General features: G+C 48.9%; 10 protein-coding genes across 10 annotated transcripts; 4 read left to right on the top strand and 6 right to left on the bottom strand.

Annotated features, from left to right (window-relative positions):
• Positions 1-400: 400 nt before the first annotated feature.
• On the top strand, positions 401-831 carry CTRU02_207771 (uncharacterized protein; the record flags this gene model as incomplete). Its single annotated transcript, XM_036727370.1, has 2 exons — positions 401-407; positions 455-831. The coding sequence occupies 2 exons, from the start codon at positions 401-403 to the stop codon at positions 829-831; spliced, it is 384 nt and encodes a 127-aa protein (XP_036580736.1).
• Positions 832-1,672: 841 nt separating this feature from the next.
• Positions 1,673-3,595, bottom strand: CTRU02_207770 (heterokaryon incompatibility protein; the record flags this gene model as incomplete). The annotated part of the gene is made up of 1 exon (XM_036727371.1): positions 1,673-3,595. The coding sequence occupies one exon, from the start codon at positions 3,593-3,595 to the stop codon at positions 1,673-1,675; it is 1,923 nt and encodes a 640-aa protein (XP_036580737.1).
• A 1,915-nt stretch (positions 3,596-5,510) lies between these two features.
• On the bottom strand, positions 5,511-5,980 carry CTRU02_207769 (uncharacterized protein; the record flags this gene model as incomplete). The annotated part of the gene is made up of 3 exons (XM_036727372.1): positions 5,511-5,591; positions 5,645-5,843; positions 5,901-5,980. The coding sequence occupies 3 exons, from the start codon at positions 5,978-5,980 to the stop codon at positions 5,511-5,513; spliced, it is 360 nt and encodes a 119-aa protein (XP_036580738.1).
• A 4,464-nt stretch (positions 5,981-10,444) lies between these two features.
• CTRU02_207768 (monooxygenase FAD-binding protein) lies at positions 10,445-12,043 on the top strand (the record flags this gene model as incomplete). The annotated part of the gene is made up of 1 exon (XM_036727373.1): positions 10,445-12,043. One exon carries the CDS (start codon positions 10,445-10,447, stop codon positions 12,041-12,043), a length of 1,599 nt encoding a protein of 532 aa, XP_036580739.1.
• A 1,462-nt stretch (positions 12,044-13,505) lies between these two features.
• CTRU02_207767 (sugar transporter) lies at positions 13,506-15,533 on the top strand (the record flags this gene model as incomplete). The annotated part of the gene is made up of 7 exons (XM_036727374.1): positions 13,506-13,585; positions 13,664-14,055; positions 14,120-14,246; positions 14,310-14,725; positions 14,785-14,943; positions 15,002-15,099; positions 15,159-15,533. The coding sequence occupies 7 exons, from the start codon at positions 13,506-13,508 to the stop codon at positions 15,531-15,533; spliced, it is 1,647 nt and encodes a 548-aa protein (XP_036580740.1).
• A 262-nt stretch (positions 15,534-15,795) lies between these two features.
• On the bottom strand, positions 15,796-17,077 carry CTRU02_207766 (uncharacterized protein; the record flags this gene model as incomplete). Its single annotated transcript, XM_036727375.1, has 2 exons — positions 15,796-16,809; positions 16,871-17,077. 2 exons carry the CDS (start codon positions 17,075-17,077, stop codon positions 15,796-15,798), a joined length of 1,221 nt encoding a protein of 406 aa, XP_036580741.1.
• Positions 17,078-17,306: 229 nt separating this feature from the next.
• On the top strand, positions 17,307-17,402 carry CTRU02_207765 (uncharacterized protein; the record flags this gene model as incomplete). The annotated part of the gene is made up of 1 exon (XM_070204961.1): positions 17,307-17,402. The coding sequence occupies one exon, from the start codon at positions 17,307-17,309 to the stop codon at positions 17,400-17,402; it is 96 nt and encodes a 31-aa protein (XP_070061494.1).
• Positions 17,403-17,980: 578 nt separating this feature from the next.
• Positions 17,981-18,711, bottom strand: CTRU02_207764 (uncharacterized protein; the record flags this gene model as incomplete). Its single annotated transcript, XM_036727376.1, has 2 exons — positions 17,981-18,365; positions 18,464-18,711. 2 exons carry the CDS (start codon positions 18,709-18,711, stop codon positions 17,981-17,983), a joined length of 633 nt encoding a protein of 210 aa, XP_036580742.1.
• Positions 18,712-19,732: 1,021 nt separating this feature from the next.
• Positions 19,733-20,734, bottom strand: CTRU02_207763 (lipase; the record flags this gene model as incomplete). Its single annotated transcript, XM_036727377.1, has 1 exon — positions 19,733-20,734. One exon carries the CDS (start codon positions 20,732-20,734, stop codon positions 19,733-19,735), a length of 1,002 nt encoding a protein of 333 aa, XP_036580743.1.
• A 639-nt stretch (positions 20,735-21,373) lies between these two features.
• Positions 21,374-23,419, bottom strand: CTRU02_207762 (ATP synthase subunit D; the record flags this gene model as incomplete). Its single annotated transcript, XM_070204960.1, has 7 exons — positions 21,374-21,403; positions 21,454-21,540; positions 21,597-21,992; positions 22,129-22,241; positions 22,669-22,973; positions 23,035-23,093; positions 23,180-23,419. 7 exons carry the CDS (start codon positions 23,417-23,419, stop codon positions 21,374-21,376), a joined length of 1,230 nt encoding a protein of 409 aa, XP_070061493.1.
• Positions 23,420-23,768: the final 349 nt, after the last annotated feature.

Genomic DNA, 23,768 nt, shown 5'->3' with positions numbered 1-23,768 from the left:
AACAACGTACTAAAGCATATCATATTCAATTTGTAACTACTTTTAAACTTAGACACCTGGGGACTTTTTTATACTCGCGGTAATATCCGCACTATAGGAAGTCCCACCTTTATTAATTAAGTGTTCTATCAACCTCTCTTTTATATTAAATTCTAGTTGCAAATGCGAATTATCTGCCCAGGTGGCCTGGTCCGATACGCTCATAATAAGTTAGACATTTCAGTATCTCTCAAGGCTTAGACACAAAGGGAAAATCTCCACTCTGATTTCTCGAGTGGTTCCCACTGAGTAGTATAAATACCAAAACCCCTCTTGTTCGTCTCCTGTTTAGTGTCAGTGCAGCCGTAGAACTGTTAATTCTTCCCACTTTACTCCAAGTTTGTCTATCCTGACTGCCACTATGAAGCGTAAGTAGCGCACTATTTGCTGACAATACCTCCGCTTACCACATTAGTTCTCTCCGCTCTTACTCTTTCGGCAACTAGCCTGGCTGTTGGCACGCTCGCGGCGCCGGCTCCTGAACCGGCTACAATTGGAGCAACCGTGAAGCCATACCGCATGTTGTGTGCTGGTTTCAACGCGGGAAGCTTCCTGACTTCCGGCGATATTAGGTGGGCTATGGAACACAGAAGAGATGAGCTAGACCTTAAGGCAGGGTGGTGGGATGTGAAGGATCTCAAATGCACCGCCACTTATAATCTGCACACCCCGCAAGACGCGGTTGCTTTCACGTACAACCACCTGCGCAACAACAACGCTATGACAACCATGAAATACCAGCAAAAGGTTTTATGCGGTCCCATGAGCGGGTGGAAGTTGGACTGCCATTAATTCGTGTAACAAACTAAGCACACGGCAATCAAACAGGGGGAATCATATAGAGCAACTTCCTGTGTCAGTGAATAGATATAGACGTATACATCTTAGTGTAATTGTATCACTCGTTCTAAAAAACTAACATGTAAATGCTAGGCTCAATCTTGTGGTCGGGTCATGGCCTCTACGTGGGCCTGGTAGAGGTATTGGGGAGATTTCGTCGATTTTCTTTCGTTCTAGGGAGTGTTTGGCTTCGCTTACAATTAGGACGGTGGGTTAAACTTCCCAGGGGCGCCCAGTAGATCTATTTCAAATAATAATTACTCACAAAACACGTGAAACTGGCATAAAAGACAACCAACGACCTTCTTGGTTGATTAAAGTTAAAAGCTTTCTTTTCACTCTGTTCAGGCCCGCAGCGTGGTGCATTGAACTCGAGATTCTGGCTATGAGACTCCAACGAGCCCGAATCTGGCATAGGATAAATAGATATATGATCAGTGCAAGAGACCACTTCCTACACCTGTTAGTATTTACTTGTGAAGAGAACGCTAATGGAACTACAAGGGGACTACTGAATTTAAGAACCAGCTATTATGATTAGGTGAGATAGAACATCCTCTCTTACTTCATGAAACTCAATTAGTCACACACCTAGAGTAACTTTCTTGATGTTGTCGACGACCACTTTTATACGAGATCCTGCCACAATACTCTATGAACTGGCGATTATGTTTCAGGCTTGAACATAGTAGATAAACATAAGTTAGAAAAGCACGAAAGCTTTCTCTGGTAGCTAACACTAGGTGCTACTTTTAGACAAACTCAGTTATATATACTCAGACTGCCAACCGCCTTAAACTATTTTAATCCTCTCTAGGCGAGCATCATCAAACCACATATAGTTGCGTACGTATTCAGTATGACAAATACCAACTCGGGAGTATTCCTGTTCGTTCCCAGTTCTCTCCAAAAGAAGTCCATACCACCTACTTGAATTATTGCACCACGTTGCTACTTGTAAGCAGTATAGTGGTGTAGGCTTCTCAAACTCTTTGTCGAATTTAGCTTTTCCGACAACCTCCCCTTTATCCAAAAGGTAGTCATCAGGAGGGCCCTGTAGGTTGAGTTCTTTATAGTAAAGATATCCCGGATCCTTTGGGTTCATGCGCCGATCAAAGGTTCTGACCTTGCCTGTCACAACAAGCCAGCCAGACTCGATGGTCCCATCTGGGTCTAGGCCGCACGGCGTAATGTCTGTTTCGATGTCTTCCAGAACAACTTCGTAAGTGTTCGAACCAATCGATATTGGAACATTGAAAGAGATTGCTCCCTCAAGAGCTGCCCAACTCCAGCTTGGTGCACGGTATCCTTCAGCGGGAGGCGAAAGCCATGATTTCCACCGAGACCAAAGTAATCCAAGCCCAAGATCCTTCTTCCAAAGACCTGCGACATACTCTCCACCCGTCTTATCTTTCACAACTTTGGCAAGTCCTGAAAGGGCTGGCAGTTTGTCGGAAGATTTTGTTATGCCTCGTTCAACGTATCCCCCGGCCATTTTGTACCATTCAGACTCAAACTTGGAAAACATAGCCTGATTGTTTGCGATATCGTTCGAAATATTTAACTCATTGAAGGTGCGGTCTTTTTCCATATGGCTTGGAAGATCCCAGTCGTAAGGAATACCGTCTTCTGCTAACTGTGATTGCTGGCACTGCCAAAGCAACTGGTCAACATCGAAGTTGATCATACGAGCGGAGAGAATTTTCTCTTGAAGAACCCACGCCCGTGTATGTAATGGCCTTTGGCCGAGGTGGATGAAGTTTCCTGGACGTGGTCGAATCATGACCTGAACGGGTTTGTCCGTTCCGGGCTGTGTGTACATCAACGGGACGTGGGTAGATTCATCTCGTGCAACAAAACACCCGCCAGTCGAATCGCGAGAAGCCGAGGCAGCAATGGTAACATATGAGGAGGCGTAGTAAGACCCCATCTTGGCGCTTTCGAGCTCCCAATCAGTCTTCGAGTCCTGAATGATACAGAGAGAGTCGATCCACAGATACTGTATGCCCACGGCTCTCGTTACGAGTATCGCATCCCGAAAAGTCTTCGGAAGTTTAGAGAGAGGCAGAGTCTTGAAATGATCGCTTATCGTGTCAGTTGTCGTCCGGATTATGGGATGAGTTCCCCAACAATGACTCAAGGTCATATAACGATCAAATCGGCCAAATGTTTCTATTAGTCGTGGGTCTCTTCCTTCATCGGCTCCAACATCGACAACGCGAGTTGGCAACTGATTTAGTCCACGATGGCAACCTGGGTGATTTTCATCGCAGTCGGAAACCCATTTTTGCAGGAGACCCAGGTGTTCACCCGGCGGCCTGATATGACGGGCCAGGATGATATCGCCTATGTTCATTACGGAGTCCATGGGTCCTACCGCAGGATAAAAGCTGAAATAGCCATACGCACGGAGACTATCACATCGTATCTTGGCCTCATAAATCCCACCTTCCTCCCAGTTTTCGTCTACATATCGAGCCCCTCGAATAACGACGACCGGCGGGCCCAGATCCCAGCTCTCATTGCGAATTGCGGCTAAGTTCTCAGGGCTGATTTGATTGGCAATCGACTCCCAGAATAACTTGCAAAGATCGCAAATAGACGAGTTTAAGTTCAGGTTGAGGATCGATTTATGTAATGTGACGTCTTGAAGCTCCCCGTCGTCGTCGAGGAGATTTGCTAGATCAAAAGCCTTGCACGCGTCGCAAAGTGACATTTCGCCAGACCAAATTTGGGCCAAAACTCAAGTCTCACACTTTCAAGAGTGCTTAGGCCTGTACAAGAAAGCTGGCAATAGTGAATCATACGGTTGCTGTTTCGCAGAATAGCTATGAAGAAAGTTGAAGTAGCAGCTTGTTATCTTCTAAGTAAACAGAAGTTTGGCGGGGACCTGCCCTCGACTCCTTTGCTTACAGCCAAACCATGACTCACTTGGAATGCAGGCCAAGGATTTCGCGTACGCAGATTGGGGGCTTGGGTGGGGGCAATGGCCATGAAGGATTATGGACTATCGAACATGGCTGAGGCATGTTGTCAAGGATGAGCATTCGAGATGCACTGTAACGTATAATTCAACGAGATACCCCGTCAAACGAAGCATAATGGTAGTTCATCTCAATGCTCATTGCAAGAAATGGTTCATACAAGGGTTATCGCCAGGCAGCAGAGACACGGACGACGTTTTCGACCGCCATAAGACGGCCAAATGAATTTGAAACGGTGGGATAAATCAGGCTCTCCAATCAAATCTAATCATATGTTGAGCTACGGCGCAGGCCTCTTAGAGTTCCCAAATTGGCGCATGGAATTAAAACACGATAAGCGGGCTGGAATCCTTCTCGTCATTCGCCCAGATTTTCGGTTGGGCATTTGCTGATTTATCAATTACTCTGTTGAGGCAATGAAAGTCATATCAACCGAGGCTACCATTGCAATAGCAACCCATGAACATGAAGTCGCTGCTTTGAGATGGGTACTAGGGACTATAAATAGCTAGTCACTTCCTATTCTAAGGTACTTTCAAAATGTCTGCTACTAGGAAAGCAGACTATTGCAGGCTGTCTGTATCTCTCGTCAAACATTTCATGATTTTTTCGCCCTAAGAGCATAGCCTTATTCGCCTTGAGGTTTCAATTCTAGCATAAGCGATATGGGTTCTTCAGGATGAGAAATTGGATTACAAGCTGCGGTACTTCTGCGCGTTTCTAATACGTCTTTTCTGGATCCAAGAGCAAACCTTCGGGTAATCAGAGCCGGACGATACCACCAAACCCGAGCAAAAATCAAGCTCCAGTCAAAAGACAGAGTCCATCAAGAAGTCGGAATCGGAATCCAGCATATGGACAACAGATTGGCGTACAGTGTATGAGGCCGTTTTCTACTCCTGGCGATATTGCTCGGTATGAACAATGCTGGGAATGTAAGGAGTCAACTAGATTTAGAAACAGACATGGAAAATTGGAGAGATGTAACGTTCCCGGTTGCAAGAATGGAAAAGTCAGGTCGGCCGAGGTTTTGTGTCAGGTAGCCCTCCATGCTTAGAAGACTTAGGATTGATACTATTTGTTTCTGGCTTATATCTTGCCATAACACTCCCATGTTATGAATGATATGATTTCTGCATTAGCTACGATGTAAGGGGAAATGATAAAGTATACATGATAGAACTTGGTTAACCCATCATAACTATCGCTGAGTACCTTAACTTTTGTATGACATAGGTAGAACGACCAGTTTCTCTTTTTTTCTTTTTTTTAAGTTATGTCGAATACATAGAACCAACGCTCTAACACGGAATTGTGGTGATTGATCAGCGCATGATTGGCAAGGAAATCGCGCCACTATGTCTGCTAATCTTCTTTTTGGCCCTTCACCAGTCAACGATTCTCACCCCGATGTCTCTATTTGCTCTAAAAAAGACGGCATGGGGCACTGGGCATCAGTCTCTGGGTTGGTTGGCAATGCCATCGTGGTTATCCTCACGCGAGTTCAAGGAGGTCCAACTAGGTCTCATAACGTGTAGTTGGCAAAATTCCATCATACTTGCTTACATTTATGGACAAGGTATTTTATTCAACCGTAAATCTTCATTATGCAATCGTCTCTAGTACCCTAATCCTTCTGTAGGGATTCTAAGTATGTACTCCTGAAATCTTGTTACGGCAAAGGCCACGGCTGGTAACACCAGCAAGTTTGCCGGCGGCGGCGCAGTCCTGTGTTTCCAAGTAAGTATCTCTTCGTAACATCGTCTACCAGCTTTACTTACGTTGCTGAAGTCACAGTTGTTGATGGCACCATCCAGACGCCATGTACGCTTCACGTATCGGTAGCATTCTTTGAAGTTCTGCCCGTAATATCCGGAAGTTCCTCCACCACCGTTTGCTTCACAGGCTTTCACGGTGTCCTCATCCCAGGGGACATTGTTTTGAATCTTCCCTTGGTAGTTGAAGTTGTCTCTCACACACCTTCAGAATGTTAGTAACTAGTTTGGTACGGGTAGAGTAGAAACACATGAATCATACCAGCAATGCTTGTAACTAGCGCATGCATCTGCTGATGCAATAGCAAGAGCTGCTGTAATGAAAAGAGAAGAGACCTTCATATTTGAAAGATGTAGACAATAGAAAAGGTATGGTGGGTTGGTAAGACAGACTGAATACCATCAGAGAATATTCCAATGTTATTTATTGTTCACAGCATCGCGCATGCACAGCATTGCTGACTCGGTATCGCGACTGAGTAATGACTTTTAAATTGCCTTGTTCATATTATTCATTATTGGGCGACGCTGAATGCAGATCATGTAGATTTTCGGCCTTAACCCGCCTTTTGAAATCCACAGGCACACATTAATTAAGGTTTAGAAAATATTGGATAATCCTGTCTGTTGAAGTTGTAAACTCGCAAAATTCCCGCAAAAAGCGTTTCTCTCCTTAAGCTTAGATTCTCATGGTACAGAGTAGAGGCACCACAAGGTTGAACAAACAACGGGCCTGGCCCTTCTCAATTTGTAGGTCGTATCCTGTGCAGACTGGTTTCGCCAAAACTTATACCAAACCTGTCGCTTTGGTTAACGAGGAGGTAGAGTGTGGGGAGGCTGAAGAACAAACCCACTGGCTTGCAACGTTCTAGTGTGCGGCCTCCGTCCCGACACCAATAAGCTGTGGGAACATTGCTCACCCGGCTGTGGGGTTACTCTCATGTTGGAAGATCAACCCCACCGATGCGCCTGGTGACCATCCTGTCAATAATACACCGCTCTGCGTCCCCAAGAGAGGTAATTACGCAATTCGGCGTCACTAACGCTGTTTCGCGCCAAACTCGCCCCAGATTAAGCGCGCTATATATTATAACAGAGCAGATGATGCACTCATTATTCGAGTGGTAAGGGGCCTGTGAGAAGGAGCAACTATTATCCCGCCAACCAGATGTTATGATCTCTTGAAGAGTCCAAGGTTTGTCCCAATCAGCGACCGTCTGTGATATCGGTAAGGTTAGTTCAGAGTAACATCTTAATATCGAAAATTTGCACATGACTATCATCTTGGTCAACCACGCTTCATGAGTTATGCTGCCCAAACAAGGGCCGCATCTCTCACGACTCGCTCCACTAAACTCTCTAGCTTCCTCTTCTTCTCAGTTTGGTATTCTTTCCCGGTGCAAAATATGGGTTTTAGCATTCATAAAATATGACTGCCGCGAAGTAAAATCCCAAAACACGGGCAGTGCACCGTGTATCTTCTGTGACAAACCAAAAGTACCTTGAACACACGTGCATGAGCTAAAGAGAACATGAGCCCAAAAGGTTGCGACGGCTTCAAAGCACAGGCATCTTGCTAAGTAAGCTTAAAGTCCACCTTAGCGTCAACCTAATAACAGGTAGTTCGTTTCCATTATCGAATTTCGATAACGCACAAAACAAGTTGGCTCTTCCTGTCGCTCCTGAATGAAGTGTATGTGGACGGAAAGTCAGGCTTATGCCTAGAAACTTGTTAAGAAAGCCTTCGTTATGGTTGCCTCTTAAGTCCTTTCCAGGGCAAAAGTAAGGCACTGCCTTGACTCAAACACTACACAATTTCTTGCAAAGTTGATTCCTTATGAACCCTTTGCATAGATGGGACCAAAATCGGTGATTTGGGAATATGTGGTGGAGGCTGGTGCGGAATTATCGCTGTGACAATGGGATGACTTCCCAAGCCCGTCGGGAATGCGATCCCCGTTTATCGGGGATCGAGAGGAGTGAGTGAAATAATTATAATGACCCGATGTATTCTGCACTATGAAGCCACAGAGTTCCCTTAGTAAACACATAGGAAAACGTTGATGCCAATGAAGGGGGCGGTATGGGACAGAGTCGTGGGTTTAGCGTGTAGCGCAAGCCATGTCCTTTCTTTTGGAGACAACTGTGTAAAAGCATTCCGGCCGGTGAGGCTATAGTAGCTGCTGCACTGTAAGTCTGTCACGATGCACTTTTACTGCAACAGCTATGAATAGCTATGATGAGCTTGTTCGAGACGGGGTCGACGGGGTCCAGGCCGGAAGCTCGTCCTCCAGCTAGGCAGCTTTCAGGCAGAAGTATGTTCTGGCAAGTACAAAATTGGACTCGTAAACAAAGTACGGAGATGAAAGGGGCAGATTTAAGCAAGTGGGAAGCCATCCGATTTTCTGTTACACAGTTGACAAAGTTGTGCTCAAGTGCCAACTAATATGTAGTAACAGGCATATGGCCTGCAGAGTACTATTCAGTTAAGCATAGATGAAACAATTTTTTCCCCTGGAACAACGAGCATTAAAGTGCTTAGTACGTCAATAAATATAGATTTTGTAAAAGCTAGTTTATAGTAGTGGGTAAAACCGAAAGTCTTTCAGGTTAAAGTTGCGATTAAGTCAACTTATGATAGGCTATGATACGTTCACGTCTTAGATCATCAGTCAATTATTTGTTTCTATTTTACCATTTGAAAAAAAAAAAAAAAAAAAACCTATAAACATTTGGAAAATTCACCGGAAAATATTCGCAGGAAATGCAAATGATCCTTTAACGTCCCACACCCACTTCTGGGCACCCCCCACATTTGGGCACCCCATTTACACCAAAAACGCCGTTTTTCGAAATTCTATATTAAACTAACTACTATACTATTGGAACGGTAGGTAGGAATCTCGTAGATAGTACGATATCCTTATAACAGGGTATTAGAGTAAGGGAACTTGTACTTATGAAGTAGGGCTTTAATAGTAAAGAATGTATAGGCTTATATTGAAGCTGAGTTGGTTGAGGAACTAATAGCTAGCTAAGGGAGAGAATTAGGCTAGTTATATAGTAGTATAACGTCGCCTATAATAGCTAATATAGGAAGCTATAAGCTAGGTTTAGTATACGTAAGTATATACGTCAGCTAGCTTATAAAGCAGCTTATAAATCAGACTAGAATCTTCTTTAACTAAATAGACTTTTAGATAAGGTTAAAGAGAGTATTCCATAGGGATCTGAATGTCATATGTTTAAACTAGCAAGCAGCCATTCTTAGCTAGTTACTTTTGTAAGTCCTACTAAGTCTTAGATAAGACTAAATAGGATAAATAAGTAAAATAGAAGTATAATATACTTATACTTCTAACATATACTTACTAAGAAAAGAAAATATATATAAACTATGTTAAGTATAATTATAGCCATCTAATTTTTTATAAAGGTTTAAATATAATAATAGTTATAATATAGAAGTTTAAAACTAAAAGCTTTAAAATGTTAGTAGATACTAGTAACTTACTAGTATTCCTTAACATTAGAAAAATATATTTTCGCTTATATATACTTATTTAAAAAATCTAGGAAATTAATATTTATACTTATTAAAAGTATATAATTATATCTAAAAGAGATTTAAAAGTATTACTTTAGTAAATATAGTATAATTAAGGGTTAAAATTCTATAATAGAAACTTTTCTTAGGGGAAATTTTAAAATATTATTCTAAGCTTAAAGAATTTTTTACTAAGTATAAGAATATATAAATCTACTATATCTTACTTAAAAATTCTAATCATATTAGTTAAATATCTCTACCTATTTTATATATTAAGATATAGGCTAGGTAAATTAGTATTATAAATGTTAAACCTTGAATTTATAATACTTATTATCAATAATACTAGTATATAGCTACTTAAGTATTATAATTAAGTCTTAATCTATTTAATATATATTTATTCTCTTTAATAAGTAAAGTATTTAGTTTAATATAGAATTTCGAAAAACGGCGTTTTTGGTGTAAATGGGGTGCCCAAATGTGGGGGGTGCCCAGAAGTGGGTGTGGGACGTTATCGGTCAAATCTACTGCGTCCGTCTTACACCATATTGCTCTCGTGTCGGAAGATCGGGGCCTACTACCGCCGACCTGCCGACCACCGATGCCCCCACGTGACCATCCTGTCAGCAAGCCACCGGTCGCCTGTCGCCCAATTCCCCAATTTGGCACTACCAAGACTGACGAGCATTGACCAGCCCCCAAACCAAGGCCAATGACGGTTTTCATGCCCCAAAACTTACATTCCTTTCAACTGAAGGATCGCAGTTCTTCAGCCGTATGCCCCGACCCAGCCCGATTCCGGTTTCCTCCATCCGTTGGCCGTCTGCCAAGTCAGTGAGGCGTTTTAAGCTTGCCAGCATGGTAACCTTAGTCGCCGTCAGTGGCTGATGAATCCCTGCTCGCTGGTCTTGTGTCGTTCATTTTGCACTAGACGCATACTTCTCCTATGGCTTGGAACACCAGCATGCCAGCCCTACGCTTTTTTTCCCGGCTGTCATCCTTGCCCACCCCTCCTTCGTGGCACGGAGCTTGTGAGGGCGACGCCGATGGGCCAGTCCAGCTGATGTCGGCATTGGAACTTTCAGAGCATATCGAACCTCCTCAGTACGATGGCGTGGATGTTATTTAAGTTTGAGGGTTTGCTGGTCTCCTCACAGGTTTCCGGATCCAATCCATCAGCATCATATTCATTGATACATTGACACAACAAACACCCATCACCGATATCTATACCAACATCAGTATTATAACAGATGAACATGTCAACGACAGATGTTCTAATCATTGGCGCAGGCCCAACAGGTCTGACCCTAGCTCTCGAGCTCTGCGTCCAAAAGATTCCCTTCCGCCTTGTCGACAAGCTCGATGCCCCCTCAGACAAGTCTCGAGCCCTGGTTATGCAATGTCGTAGTCAGGAACTCCTCAACCGCCATCCCACCGTCGCCCAGCAGTTGCTCGAAAGAGGTGTCAAGGGTCCTGGCGTCAACATCTACTGCAACCAGAAGAAGCTTGTCACCGGCACCTTTGACGACCTTGGCTTCGACGATACCCGCTTCCCGCTGCCGCTGTGGATCCCCCAAGGCGACACCGAATCCGCACTTACCCGGCAGCTCGAGGACTATGGCGCCAAGGTCGAACGGGGCGTCTCGGCCCAAGATATCAAGCAGGATGCCGACTCCACTACCGTTACCCTCGTCCGCGGCGACGAAAGAGAGGTTTTGAAGGCGAAGTACATTGTCGGCTGCGACGGCGCCCACAGTATTGTGCGAAAGAGCACGAATCTTACCTTTGAGGGCGCGCAGTACCCCCAAGAATACATCCTGGCCGACGTCAAGCTCGAGGGCCCCTACGACAAGGAAAGAGTATCCATGTACCTCGGCAGCCGCATCATGGTTTTTTTCCCGCTCAAGAACGGCGTCATCCGCGTTGTCGGCGAGAGGTCGAAGTCGAGCAAATTCACCGGCGACCCGTGCGTGCAGGAGGTCCAAGAGTTTATCGAGGAGATGGCCGCAGGCACGTGGGAGGTCAGCGACCCGCTGTGGCTCGCGCACTTCCGATGGAACTGCCGTGGCGTGAACCACTACCGCGACGGCCGGCTTTTTGTGGCCGGCGACGCGGCACATATCCACTCCCCCGCCGGAGGCCAAGGTATGAACACCGGCATCCAGGACGCGATCAACCTCGGCTGGAAGCTCGCAGCCGTATTACGCGGAGACAACGACGACTCGCTCCTGGACTCGTACGACGAGGAGAGACACCCCGTCGGCACTCACTTGCTCTACGGCACAGACCGTATTTTCAACATGGTTGCGTCGCAAAACTTCATCTTCACCACCATCCGCAATGCGCTGATGCCGTGGGTGGCGCCTTATGTCTGGGGCGACAAGGCGCGCCGCCTGCGCATGTTTACCTTCATCTCGCAGATGGGCATCAAGTACCGTCGCAGTCCCATCGTCCACACTGCAACAGGCTTCGAAGGGCCAGTCAAGGGCGGTTGGAGAGCTCCGGACGGTGAGCTCCTGGATCAGAGAGGGGAGAAGGGCAAATGGCTGCTCGGGCTGACCAGCAACGCAAAGCACACCATCGTGCTGTTTTCTGGTATTCTCGGGGGTGAAGAGGAGGTTAAGCAGATGGAGGAGAAGATCCGTGCCGACGCACGGTACAAGGAACTCGAGATTGTCAAGGTCTTTGGGGGACAAACATTTGCAACAGGAGGCTTCAGGGATAAGGATGGCGTGCTCCACAAGCGGTACGGGTTCGAAAAGGAGGCGGGCTTAGCAGTGGTCCGGCCAGACGGATATGTGAGCTTTATCGGGTCGGCGGAGTCTGTGGAGGAGTTTCTTTCTATCTGAGATGAACCGTCTATATTTACATTCAGTGGTTGATATCCGGCGCGAGGAGTTTTGGCGATGGGATATTGGATAACATCATGACTCTTCTATTAATTTCATAGTCTAGAGGCTTTTTCCAGTAATGAAACATCAGTTCACCTTTAGCCGTTGAGTCCACGATTCCCGGTACGTCTTTCGACGGCTCACCCGCATCTACTTGGTGAGCTACAAACACCCAAGGCCCTCAACAACATCCGAGGTTCCGGGGACTCTCCGAGCCAACGACCGAGGAGCAGCCATGTCCCCTACACCAGAGAGCTTCTGCAATGACAGCATTGTGGTTCTTCCCCCTTTTTTTTCAAAACATCGTCCAAAACCGCACGACATCAGACTGACAATCTTCTTTCTGTGGCAATGTGGAGTCCCCGCATCAACTTCAGAATGCCATTCGGACCGATGATTGATTCTGTATCCCCAGTGCCCACCAAAACCAACAGAAGCGGTGGGCGAAGACAATGCGAGTTCAACTTAGACCACCTTTACAACCTGCCTACGTGCCTACGTAGGAAACTGACTAAGTTTGTCCTCCCCCTTCACACTGCACTAACCGTAAAAGACGCCCAGAAAACCGGTCTGGTTAAGCTTCGACTACAACGATGGCCCCGGCACCCGTTTCAGAGCCGCGGCGGGGCCAAAACGACGTCATCGACCTTGATCCCGCCATTCATCATCAATCAATTGTCCGTAAAGTGGCTCCCTTGATGTGATCTCTCGGTCGTTCTTCTCGTCGTTCGCCAACTGCCATGTCGTCGTAGTAGTTCCCGTCGGCCAAACGGCACGTCACGACGATCACCTACGCGGGGTGCATGCCGAATACCGTGACGCCCAAGTAGTAATAAGCGACATCTCTTGTTTCTTCATCCCCCCTCGTGAACTCTAATCATCCCTGTCCCATCTTCCATACTTACTACTAGTAGTCGCCCCCTGACCTGGTAGGAGTACATGCACCCCGGATCCAACATGGTCGACTTATTCGGCCCGTCCTAATGAGCGTCAGAACCAGCGGGTTGCAGCTCATTGTACCAGACGCACGTACGCGACTACGTACCCTTTTGACGCTGTCGCACTACAGCAATGACATCGTTCGTTACCCACACTTGTATCCTATGGGGAAAAGATTGTGCGACAGATTGAACGGCGTGGCCGGCGCCGGCGCGGTTGAGGATGCGGGAGAGTCCCGAGCGGGTAGTAGATGAGCGAGGAGCCCAATCTCTTGGCTATATAGATCTGTGTAACGCCCCCTTTTCCTTCGGACGCAGATATGCTTGGTTAGGTAGTTCAGGGCCTTTGACAACGTCGGCATCTTGGGATCTACAAGACAGAACAGACAGACCGGATCCGGCTCACCGAATCACGGCCAGCTCATATACCCACAGCCATTCAACAGGGCCACCAAATCTCATCAATACCGGAATCTTCAATCATGGGGTATTTCGGCCTCAAAGGAGCATGGCTCACCTTCTGGGTGACCATCGCCTGCGCGACGGACATGACGCTGTTCGGGTAAGCATGAACATTCCCCCCCATCGCTCTCGTCCCAACATCATCCAATCGCATCATGTACTGACAACGACCTAAAAGCTACGACCAAGGTGTCTTTGGCGGCGTCATCGTGACCGATGACTTTCTCGAAACCATGGGCATCGTCGGCAACGACAAGCTCCAGAGCACAGTGACCGCAATCTATGACATTGGCTGCTTTCTCGGCGCGATATCGACCATCTGGATCGGCGAGCGGCTCGGCCGGAAAAACACTATTCTGGTCGGCACGACCATCATGTCCATCGGCGCCATCCTGCAGACGGCCGCCTTTGGGCTTCCGCAGATGTTTGTTGGTCGCGTGATTGCGGGCATCGGAAACGGCATCAACACTTCGACCGCGCCCGTGTGGCAGGGCGAGACCAGCAAGGCGAGTTGGCGAGGCAAGTTGATCGTCATCGAGATGATTATGAACATCTTTGGGTTTTCACTGAGTGAGTTTTCATGTCCTGATCGAATGTGTCGGCGCGGTTGATGCTGACAGGAGGATACCCTTAGGTAACTGGGTGACCTTTGGCTTCTCGTACCTCACGGGCTCAGTATCGTGGCGGTTCCCTCTGGGATTCCAGTTCTTCTTCATTTTCATCCTCTACGCTACCGTTCCCTGGCTTCCCGAGTCTCCACGGTAAGTCCTTTCTTCCCTCGTGTTATTCTTAGTCCGGACACAGCCGACTAACGTCTTTTTCAGCTGGCTCATCGCCAAAGGTCGCGTCCCCGAGGCGGAACAGATCCTCGCGGATCTCGAAGACCGCCCTGTCGACGACGCCTACATCCAAACGCAGTCCAAGGACATCCAGTGGGCCGTTGACTACGAGCGCGAGCACACCGTCCCCTGGTCGGACCTCTTCAGGGGCAAGACTGGCGAGACAGCCGGGACATGTACTCTCCGCCGTATATTCCTGGGTATCGGTACGCAAGCGATGCAGCAGCTCGGCGGCATTAACGTCACTTCGTACTACCTTCCTACCGTTCTGATCGTCTCTGTGGGCTTGGATAACAAGACGGCGAGGTTGCTGGCCGCCTGCAACTCCGTCAGCTACTTCTTGTTCAGCTTGATCGGCATCCCGAACGTGGAGAGATGGGGCCGCAGGAAAATGATGATGTGTAAGTTTTCACTCCAGTGAGTGGGGGGCTCGAGCCAAAACGTTCTAACTTGGGAACAGACGCGGCGTTTGGACAATTCGTATGCTACGCAGTCATCACGATCTGCATCCGGTACAACGAGTACCCAGGCCTGGCCCCGGAGACGCAGTCTCAGTGGGCGAAGGCGTCCATTGCCTTCTTCTTCCTTTACTACGTCTTCTTCGGTATCGGCTGGCAGGGTAAGTCATCCAAAAAATAACAGCTTGCTCCCAAGGTAGCGGGAACTGACTTGTCTAGGTGTTCCCTGGCTCTACCCAACCGAAATCAACAGCTTGTCCATGCGAACCAAGGGCGCCGCCCTCGGAACCGCGACGAACTGGATCGTCAATTTCATGGTATGTCCTTGCTTCCCGCAGTGACCCCGGCACGACGCGTCTCTAACGCCCAAGTCAAGGTCGTCGAAATCACTCCTCCCGGAATCAACTCCCTCGGTTGGAAGTTTTACATCATCTGGACCGTTCTTAACTTCTCCTTCGTCCCCATCGTCTACCTCTTCTATCCGGAGACCGCGGATCGCTCCCTCGAAGACATCGACCGCTTCTTCGCCGAGAACCACGACATCTTCGTCTTCAGAGACCCTGATGCGACGTCGTCCACGAGGCCGGCCAAGTACATCGCTCAGGAGCAGCAGCAGATTGCGAAGCGGAACAGCGGGGTCGTCCCGGGAGAGACTGAAGACATGTTGAGGAGGCGCGGTGTGTCGGAGAAGATTAAGAAGGGAGAGTCGGATGAGGAGATGGCGTTTGGAGAGCACAAGGAGAGGACGTGAGGGCCTTCCAGGGGTCAAAAGTGCAGGGGAGAAGTTAGATGTAACGATTATTATGAGCGACGATTCTAGATTATGATACCTCTGCTTCTTCAAGCCTAAACTGCGTTTTTCGCCAATGCCGCGTTGCTCTGGCCTGTCTTTTCACTCGGTCTTGTAATCATAAAAACACCGGCAACCTAGGGATATGAGTTATCGGTTGATGGCAGTGTGCGACTGCAATTCCAGTGAACCGTAGTGGCGCTCAACCGGCAACCCTCAATCATCAATCCTTTTTTCCCGCACCACCAGTGAACAAGTCAAAAACCATGCTCCGAGGCAAGTCCATCCCCATCCCCAAAGCCTCAGCAACTTCATGCCGACCCATCATATCCTCAACACCCTCGCCAGCAACTTGAACATGCCACGCCCCAACCCGCACCATCTCCGCCACCTTGGGCCCCCCGACTTTCCAATCCCAGTCAAACGCCTCGTTAATCATCTGTCTACCGTGCAGAATAAGCGCAGATCGAAGGAGTTGCCTCGTCTCCTCCTCGGCGGCGGCCAGGTCCAACCCACTCTCCTCGGCATACGCGGCGCACAGCCCCCGCACGAATCCCTCGGCGACGAGACGTCCCCTCTCGTCTCCCGGCGAGAGCGAGAGGAGAAAGCAATGAACCCAGGCAAGGAACTGCGCCATGTCACCGTTGACACCTCGGCCGTTGATGGAGGCGAATTCCCAGTCTATCACCGCCGCGAGATGCTCATCAGCGGCAGAGGGGTCGGCGAGAGCGTTCGTCAAGATGGAGCCGGTGTGGAAGTCTCCCATCGCCATGCGTGGGGTATACGTGTACTTTGGTCGTCTGTAGTCTTCTACGATGCGTTCATAAAGTTGCTCTGCGTTGGGGATATCCTGCTGCTTCAGTCTTTCGAGGACGGGCTGGACGGCGGCTTCGAACACCAGATCATCCGTAAAACTATTCTCCAGCCCGACTGCACGGTCACCCCACGCGCTGCGGACTGAGCTAGGTAAAGAAGGGCGGTGAAGGTGAGCGAAGAAGCGGCCTACGCGGCGGCCGAGCGGTTGTAGATTGAGGCTGACGGTGAGCGGGGATGGTTGCGAGAGAAAGGTTTCCCAGAGGGTGATGAGGGGCCCAAGGTCCTCCAGAATGAGGATGTGAAGCTCAGGGTCGTGGTGGATAAGCTTAGGGACAGTGACAGTTGCTGATGAGCGGGATGCCAGATTGCCCACTGAGATTGATGCGTCATTCAAGAGTGAGAGCATCAGGGCTTCAATGACCTGATCAGTACGTCAGCGCGGTCCTTTGCAACAAGAACGGGGCTTTAACACGCAACATTACCTGTCGTTTCTGGGAGAATGGCATCTCAGGCCCCTCGCTGGCAACATAAGGCGGCGCATATTTCAAGATGAGGCTCTCGTGCTCAGCGTCGCCTGATGTCTTACTGGCTCTCACCGTATTATTGACAAGGCCGCCGCTGAGCACCGTTATCTCAAACGATGAACCGGAATAGAGCTTCTTCAGGTAATCTTCAAAGTCGAATGTCATGTTAAATAGCGATTGGCAGCGCTTGCCTCACTCATCACTCCGGTCATAGATGTCGGGAGATACTTGGCCGAAGCCTACGAGTAAGTCTTGGAACAATGAGCCAATCAGAGCCATAACAGTAAAACACTTGCGCATCTGTTATTCTTGGCCAGTCCAGACATTACAAGCAACAAAAAAAATGTCGCCCTTTCACCTCGGTGGGATGAACAGGCCTGGAAGAGCAAAAGTAATGCGCCGAGGGGGAATCGAACCCCCGGCTCCCCGACGCTGCTTGATGGCAACGGAGAATTTTACCACTAAACCATCGGCGCTGATGGATCTCTAGTGAGATGGTTGATTTGCTCGGGCTGGGAATTGAATATGGAGAGAGAGTGCGCGATTTCTAGCCGTTGTGTGCGACTGATAATGCTGAAATTGATGGTGCGGAGACTAGACCCTCAACCCTGAGGGGTCTGGTGGGGACATCCCACCCCAGCACCACAGATCCTGGCTCAGATGCGTGCTCTGATCTGACATCCCCTTGTCTTTTTGTCTTCGGGCCGTTTTTCTTAACGCAAATCCATGAAGCCTGGCTCGTTCTGACTATTGTAAGGCTGCATTATCCAGGGCTGATGTGAAATCGTAGGCTCGAAATGCTTGCTCCACTGGTGTAAGATTGATTAGCAGCAATTACCACTCAAAGACTCACAAGTCTCGCGCAAGGCTGTGAAAATGTGATTTCCTTCGTGTTAACAGAGACTAATCTCGTTAAGCCTTCATTGTCTCGTGCTGTCATTGTACACTGTACACGTCTCCTTCATTCTCATCATCCGGTACGCGCCATGACCGAATGAGCTAACGACAAGAGAATGCTAAACTACCTAGAATGAAATAAAACCAATGTAATGCCCCCCATGACGCCCATCAAACTTCAAACTCTGCAAGTACCGCCAAAACCGATTTGAAAGCCTCTCGATCCTTCTGAGCCTTGGCCTCGACAGTATCAAGTCGTGTCTGCTGGATGATGGCGACTTCGGAAAGATGCGAAACCTGGTCAGTGACCAAGTTGAGCTGCTCAGTGATGGCTTTCCGAGATTCGAGAAGCTTCATGATGGTCTCTTCCTGTTCGGCAATAGTGGCATGGAGTTCCTCAACATTGGGGTTCTCAACTTGATAATCGCCGGCAATGTCACCTGCTGCATTCTCAGGGTTGCTGGCCGCCTTGAGGCGTTTCTCCCATCGACTGTCATGGAAGCGTATGACGTATTCATTAATGTTGGTGCCACACATATATCTGTTGACAGCCTTCCTATTCTTCCAATCAGCGTTTGATCATTACTTCCAGACGTACTGTTCGAGTTCACTGTGAGGTAGACCACAATAACGGACCATAAAAAAATCACATACCGTTCGGCAATTTTGTTATGGCAGGCTACACTGAGTAGATGAAGTTTGCCATCGCGGGTGGTTTCTGACTTGTATTCATCCTTCTCAGAGGCGCGGAGACATGCCTCCCGGAGGGAACGGTACTCGGAGAATTTGGCCTTTCGAAGGGCCAGCCTGTCAGGGCTTAAGTTGGCCTCGTATGCGCGAATACGCACAGTGCTCGGGTTGGTGGAGTAGGATCCCCCTTTCTTGCGAGCATCACCAGGCATCGTGATTGTGATTTGGCGTTGGTGTTGCTGTTGCTGATATTAACACTGTTGTCCCTATTGCTATTACTGATGTTGTTGCTGTTCGTGGAAGATCCAAATGGGTATTGAGTTGGTAAAAACTAAGGCTGAAGAATTGTGGTGAATGTGAGCGTTAGTTATGGTTGGAAGGAAATTGGTCAGAAGGCTGTTGTCTTATGGTGCGGAAGAAATGGAAAGAACAGTTGAGCTACGAAGGCAGGAGCAACTAGGGGAATGGAAACGAGGTACACATGGACAATATGCGATGCGAGCAATGGTAAACGGAAGGCAAATAGTGTCAAAGGTTACATGAGCATATCAAAAAGCAATGCAGAAAGTAATTTTTATTTACTCAGACCAATTCTAGAAATTCAGCGTTATATCAGACAGCTGATGGAAGCTAATCCGGATGTCGATTTGAGCCCTCGAGTATAAGGAGGAAGCCCCCTAGAGAGGAAGCAAGTCTACAAAAACATCGACTAAGTGCAAAATAGTGAAACAGTTGGTGACAAATTGTAGTTAAATGCCATCTCAGATTTTCATTTTTGCAAAAGAACAACGATTTAAGGGTCTCGTGAGAATATACCTGTTTCAACTTTATTACAAATCGAGTGATTGACTGTATGCTTACTGATTCTCAAAATAATTCTTGCCATTAAAGACCACTGAAGAGTCTCTTGGAATATATCCACTCTTCACCAGCCCCATGGTGGTCAAAGTCATGAAAGAGGAGAAAAATCAGCAACAAGGGAGCTATTAAAAGGTTGAACAACATTCTGGTGTCTTTCCCAGATCGATAATATAGCGATTAAATAAAAGGCAAGGTCTCATTCAAGGCATTCAACATTTCTTTTATTTAAAAACACCAATTTTACGGGTATAACTCATACGACATGAAGGGCCGCTTCTCTTTCTCCCATCTTTCTACACAACCCAATCTCACAAATCAAAAGTTCAAAAATAATCTCATGAATCAATTATTTCTACGATCAATCTACGCAATTTACCCCTCCAAAACCCACCGCAACCCCTCTATCATCTCTCTCTCAGCTGCCTCCGCCCGCTCCAACCCAGGAGCTTTCAACCAAAAAGTATGCGGCCAACCCTTGACGACTTCAACCCGCACCTCGACCCCAGCCTCCTTCAACGCCATAGCATAGCAAACTCCATCAGAATACAGCGTGTCATTAGAACAAACCTGAATCCAAGTCCTCGGCAACTCCAACCCTCTCAGCTCATCCGCCTCGATCTCCAACGGCATCCTCTCCAGTCCATCCCTGGGCACAGCCCTCCTGAAAACTCCCAACAAGCTGGTCTCAAACGTTGGCGAGGCAGATGTATACGCAGACCGCAGACGAGACGGAACAAAGTCGAGAGAACTGCCGCCGTCAGAAGTCACAGGACATCTGAGAACCACGCCTTTCAAACTTCCCTTTGGCGCGAGTTGCGACACCGCAGTGGCAAGCTGTCCACCGCTGGAAGACCCCACAAGAACGATTTTCTGCGTAGGATGAAGCCTTCTGACGTGCGCGAAAGCGTCAGCCGCGTCCGCGACGCAGGTCGAAGCAGGGAACGCAGGCATCAACCTGTATCCGACGGAGTATACAACGGCCCCGGGCACATCGTGCACGATCCGTCTGCACGAGAGCTCCTCGCTGTCCGCTTCTCCGACGTACAAGCCTCCTCCGTGAAAGTAGACAACCACAATGCCCTCGTCTCCCTTCTCGGCGTCAAAAAATCGGATGATGGGGATTGTGGTTGAGTCTATGCTGGACGCGGCGGTGAGGTTTTGGGTAGAGATGCGGGAGAGGTGGTGGTATGCCGAACCAGGCGCTAGCATGCTCCCATTCAACCGCCTGCATTCCTCCGCGTAGACGGGTTGGCGGTCGAGGGGAGACGCGTAGACTTTCTTCGGCGCTTTGAGGTTTGCTCGTTCTTCATGCTGGAGCCAGGCCGGGTCTAGAGGGGGTGCCTGGTCGAGGACAAGATGACTTAGACTGTCCATTGTGGTGATGTGTGGCGTTGAACTAAACGTCGAAGCATAAGCTGGTGAAATTTAGATGGGGGAAATAAGCACTGCTACGGAAGGGCATCGGATTACTGGAGCACAAATGACACTTGGAGCTCACAATGAGGCAACGTCCGCTTTATGACTTCAGCTAGACCGTCGTCGGGGTGGGGAAAAGTCGGTGATTCCGGGCTGTTGTTGTCGCGGTAAGATCCCGTTTATCCGGCAGTAGTACCGGGATGCCGGGTTGCCGGATGTACAGGTTTAGCCTCTGATCATGCATTGAAAAGAACTGGCGATTGTACGACATAAAACTCATTCAAGTTGGCTCAGAAATTAATTCCGAGGCTCTGGAGAGATTCCAAAAGGATTTGGCAAAGCATCACTTAATCCAGCTCGGCTGAGGGCCATGACGGCGTTTACCGCCGAGGAACTCCGAAACGGAAAAATTCAACCGCGGTCAACACAGTGAACTTGGAAAAATGCGTCCAATGACAACAAAACCACGAGTCTGTGCAATGAGTGGCTTGGTACAGAAGGTCGATATTAGTGTCCGCTGGGTTGATTCCGTCCCCTTGGACCGATCGCCTATCTACAATGCTAGAGTACACAAAGGGAATCGAGGAGCGAGCGCGTCTATAGCACAGAAAGATCGCCGAACTTCTCCTGCAGAGGGTATTAGCTTTGTCAATATCGAGCGAATTGTTTGATCGTACCTTGTATCCCGGCACGGACCAACGGCCCTTGGAAACGAGCTGGGAGGTCTTCTCGTCGATGGAGGGCTCGGCGGCAGAGACCTCGTCCTGTACACATCATCAGCATCCCTCCATCTCTCCGATTTTCCCGTAAATGAACATACGACAGTGAGGTCCTCGAAGGGACGGGCAGTCTCGATGTTGGTCAGGGTCTTCTCGAGGTCCTTGAGCTCCAGGTCGACCTTGTTCTTGGTGGCCTCGGCGTTCTTGACGGCCTCAACCTCGAAAGCCTCGATGGCCTTGATCTGGCGAGAGACGTCGTAGGTAGCGGGCTTGAAGGCAGTGAAGCGCTTCTCGATCTCGTTGACGACGGCCTGGTTCTTGAGGATGGAGCGGTAGTGGGCGAAGTCGACGGTCGTGGGGAGCTCCGACAGAGTCTGGACCTTGCGGCGGGCGTCCTCGTTGCGCTTCTTGAAGGCTTGGAGAGAGGCGACGGTCTGGCCGCGCAGGCTGAGGGAGCTGGTGACCTTGGCCCAGTCGAGCTTGAGAGCTGCGCTTCGCTGGAGGAGAGGAGAGAAATTAGCTCAGAGATCCCCGAGGGAGGCGGGCGCGACTGAGCGACCCAATTGAAGCCGATGCGCGGAATTGCATCAATCGGTAACTCGAGAAAAGTCGATTTCGATGGGGAATACGTACTGCGGCCATTTTGGAGGATGTGTTGAGGGTTCGGGGGAGTGGAGAGGGAGTTGCGTCGTCGTGAGGATGCTTGATTGACTTTGCCGAACGGAGAGGCAGAGAAAGAGCCGGGACTGGGTCACACGCTGGGTCACGTGACAAATGCACGGCTGATTGAGTTGGTTGCGCGGAAGCGAACGGGTGGTAGTAGTGGGGCAGAGCTTCCGTGCTGCGAATTCGGTTGGAGTAAAAGATGGGATCGAGGGGTAGAGCTCACGGCTTGATGCATTGAAGCAATTCTACCAATTTATCGCCATAAAATCAATACAGATCTCAATTGCTTAATAAAGCATGTTCACATTGTGACACATCACGAAGAAAAGACAATAAAGGCAACGGACAGCTCGTCAATTATCATGACCTCTCATTGCGCACGAGACTTTTCGGAGTCAACTCCAAGGGAATTGTACATGCCAACCCATATCCGTCCTTTTTGTGTGTTTGCCGCGTCGAGAATTCGAGAAAGAGATATCTTCACCCAAGAAGGATGTCGCTAAATACTCAATGCCATAATAGAGTTGACAATATCGTTGTCGTTCTCCTTCAGAGCCTTGATGGCCTTCTTCCGGCTAACGTTGGCCTGGGTCATGACGAGCTCGATGTCCTTGTCCTCGATGCCCTCAGCGTCGACCTCCTCACCGTCATCCTCTTCCTCCTCCTTCTTGGCGTCGGCGTCAGCGGCCTTGCTGGGCTCAGCGTGGCTGTGGCCAGCGTGGTCGTGCTCACCACCGGCAGCAGCGAGCTGCTGGGCGGCAGCCTGCTGGGCAGTGGCGTTAAGGTCCTCGATCTTAGCCTCACCGAAGACGCTGTTTCCATGGGTTAGCTACAGTCCGTCCTCCTTTTGCAGTAGTCGGCGGTACGGCTTACATGTAGGTGTTGCTGTTGGGGGACTTGTAGACCTCGGGGTTGTTGATGACGAAGAGAATCTGCGTGGACATGGGTTAGCCTCATTACCCCTCCACAATGCACCAACACCACCACCACCCAACATCCTTCTCAGATCTCAACTCACGTTCTTCGGGCGGCGCAGGGTAACGCGGGTGATGCCCTGCACTCTCGTCAGGTGCAGCTTCTCGAGAGCCTTGCGGGCCTTCTTCTCGTTGCGGGAGTGAATGACGGCGGTGGAGCCGGAGGGAAGGCCCTCAGCGTCCTCGCCCTCAATTTCGGAGTCGGAGCTGTCATCCTCGTGCTCCTCGACGGCGACCTTCTTGGTCTCGTCATCAGGAAGCTCTTCAACGCGGGGGTTGGCCATTTTGTCGACTATAACGTGGGTTGTTAGCTGCGGGGTTGGCTCTCTTTTTTTTTTGCGTTTGCGTGGTGGGAGCTAGGATCGCGCAAGGAGCTGAATTGGCGAGCTGTGTGCCGCAGTCTGTGTGGGAGGGAAATTGGTCGTTGCAGCTTTTTCGCACAAAAATGTGCGCAACAGCCGTACTCCGATCGGATGGGAATTTGGGCCAAAATTTCAGCAGGGGAACAGCAGCACTTACCAAAGTATAGAACGAGGGATCCTTAACACGACGTGGGGGAATTATTCGGTGTCTTTGTGGTTTGTAGGAAAGATCGCAGAGAAATTCTAGGGTTAGCCGAGCACCTCTGCACCG

This window comes from Colletotrichum truncatum (assembly GCF_014235925.2).
Source record: "Colletotrichum truncatum strain CMES1059 chromosome Unknown Contig_0004, whole genome shotgun sequence".
Lineage (NCBI taxonomy): Eukaryota > Fungi > Ascomycota > Sordariomycetes > Glomerellales > Glomerellaceae > Colletotrichum > Colletotrichum truncatum.
The sequence above is the reverse complement of the archived record's forward strand: the minus strand, read 5'-3'. Positions and strand labels throughout refer to the sequence as shown.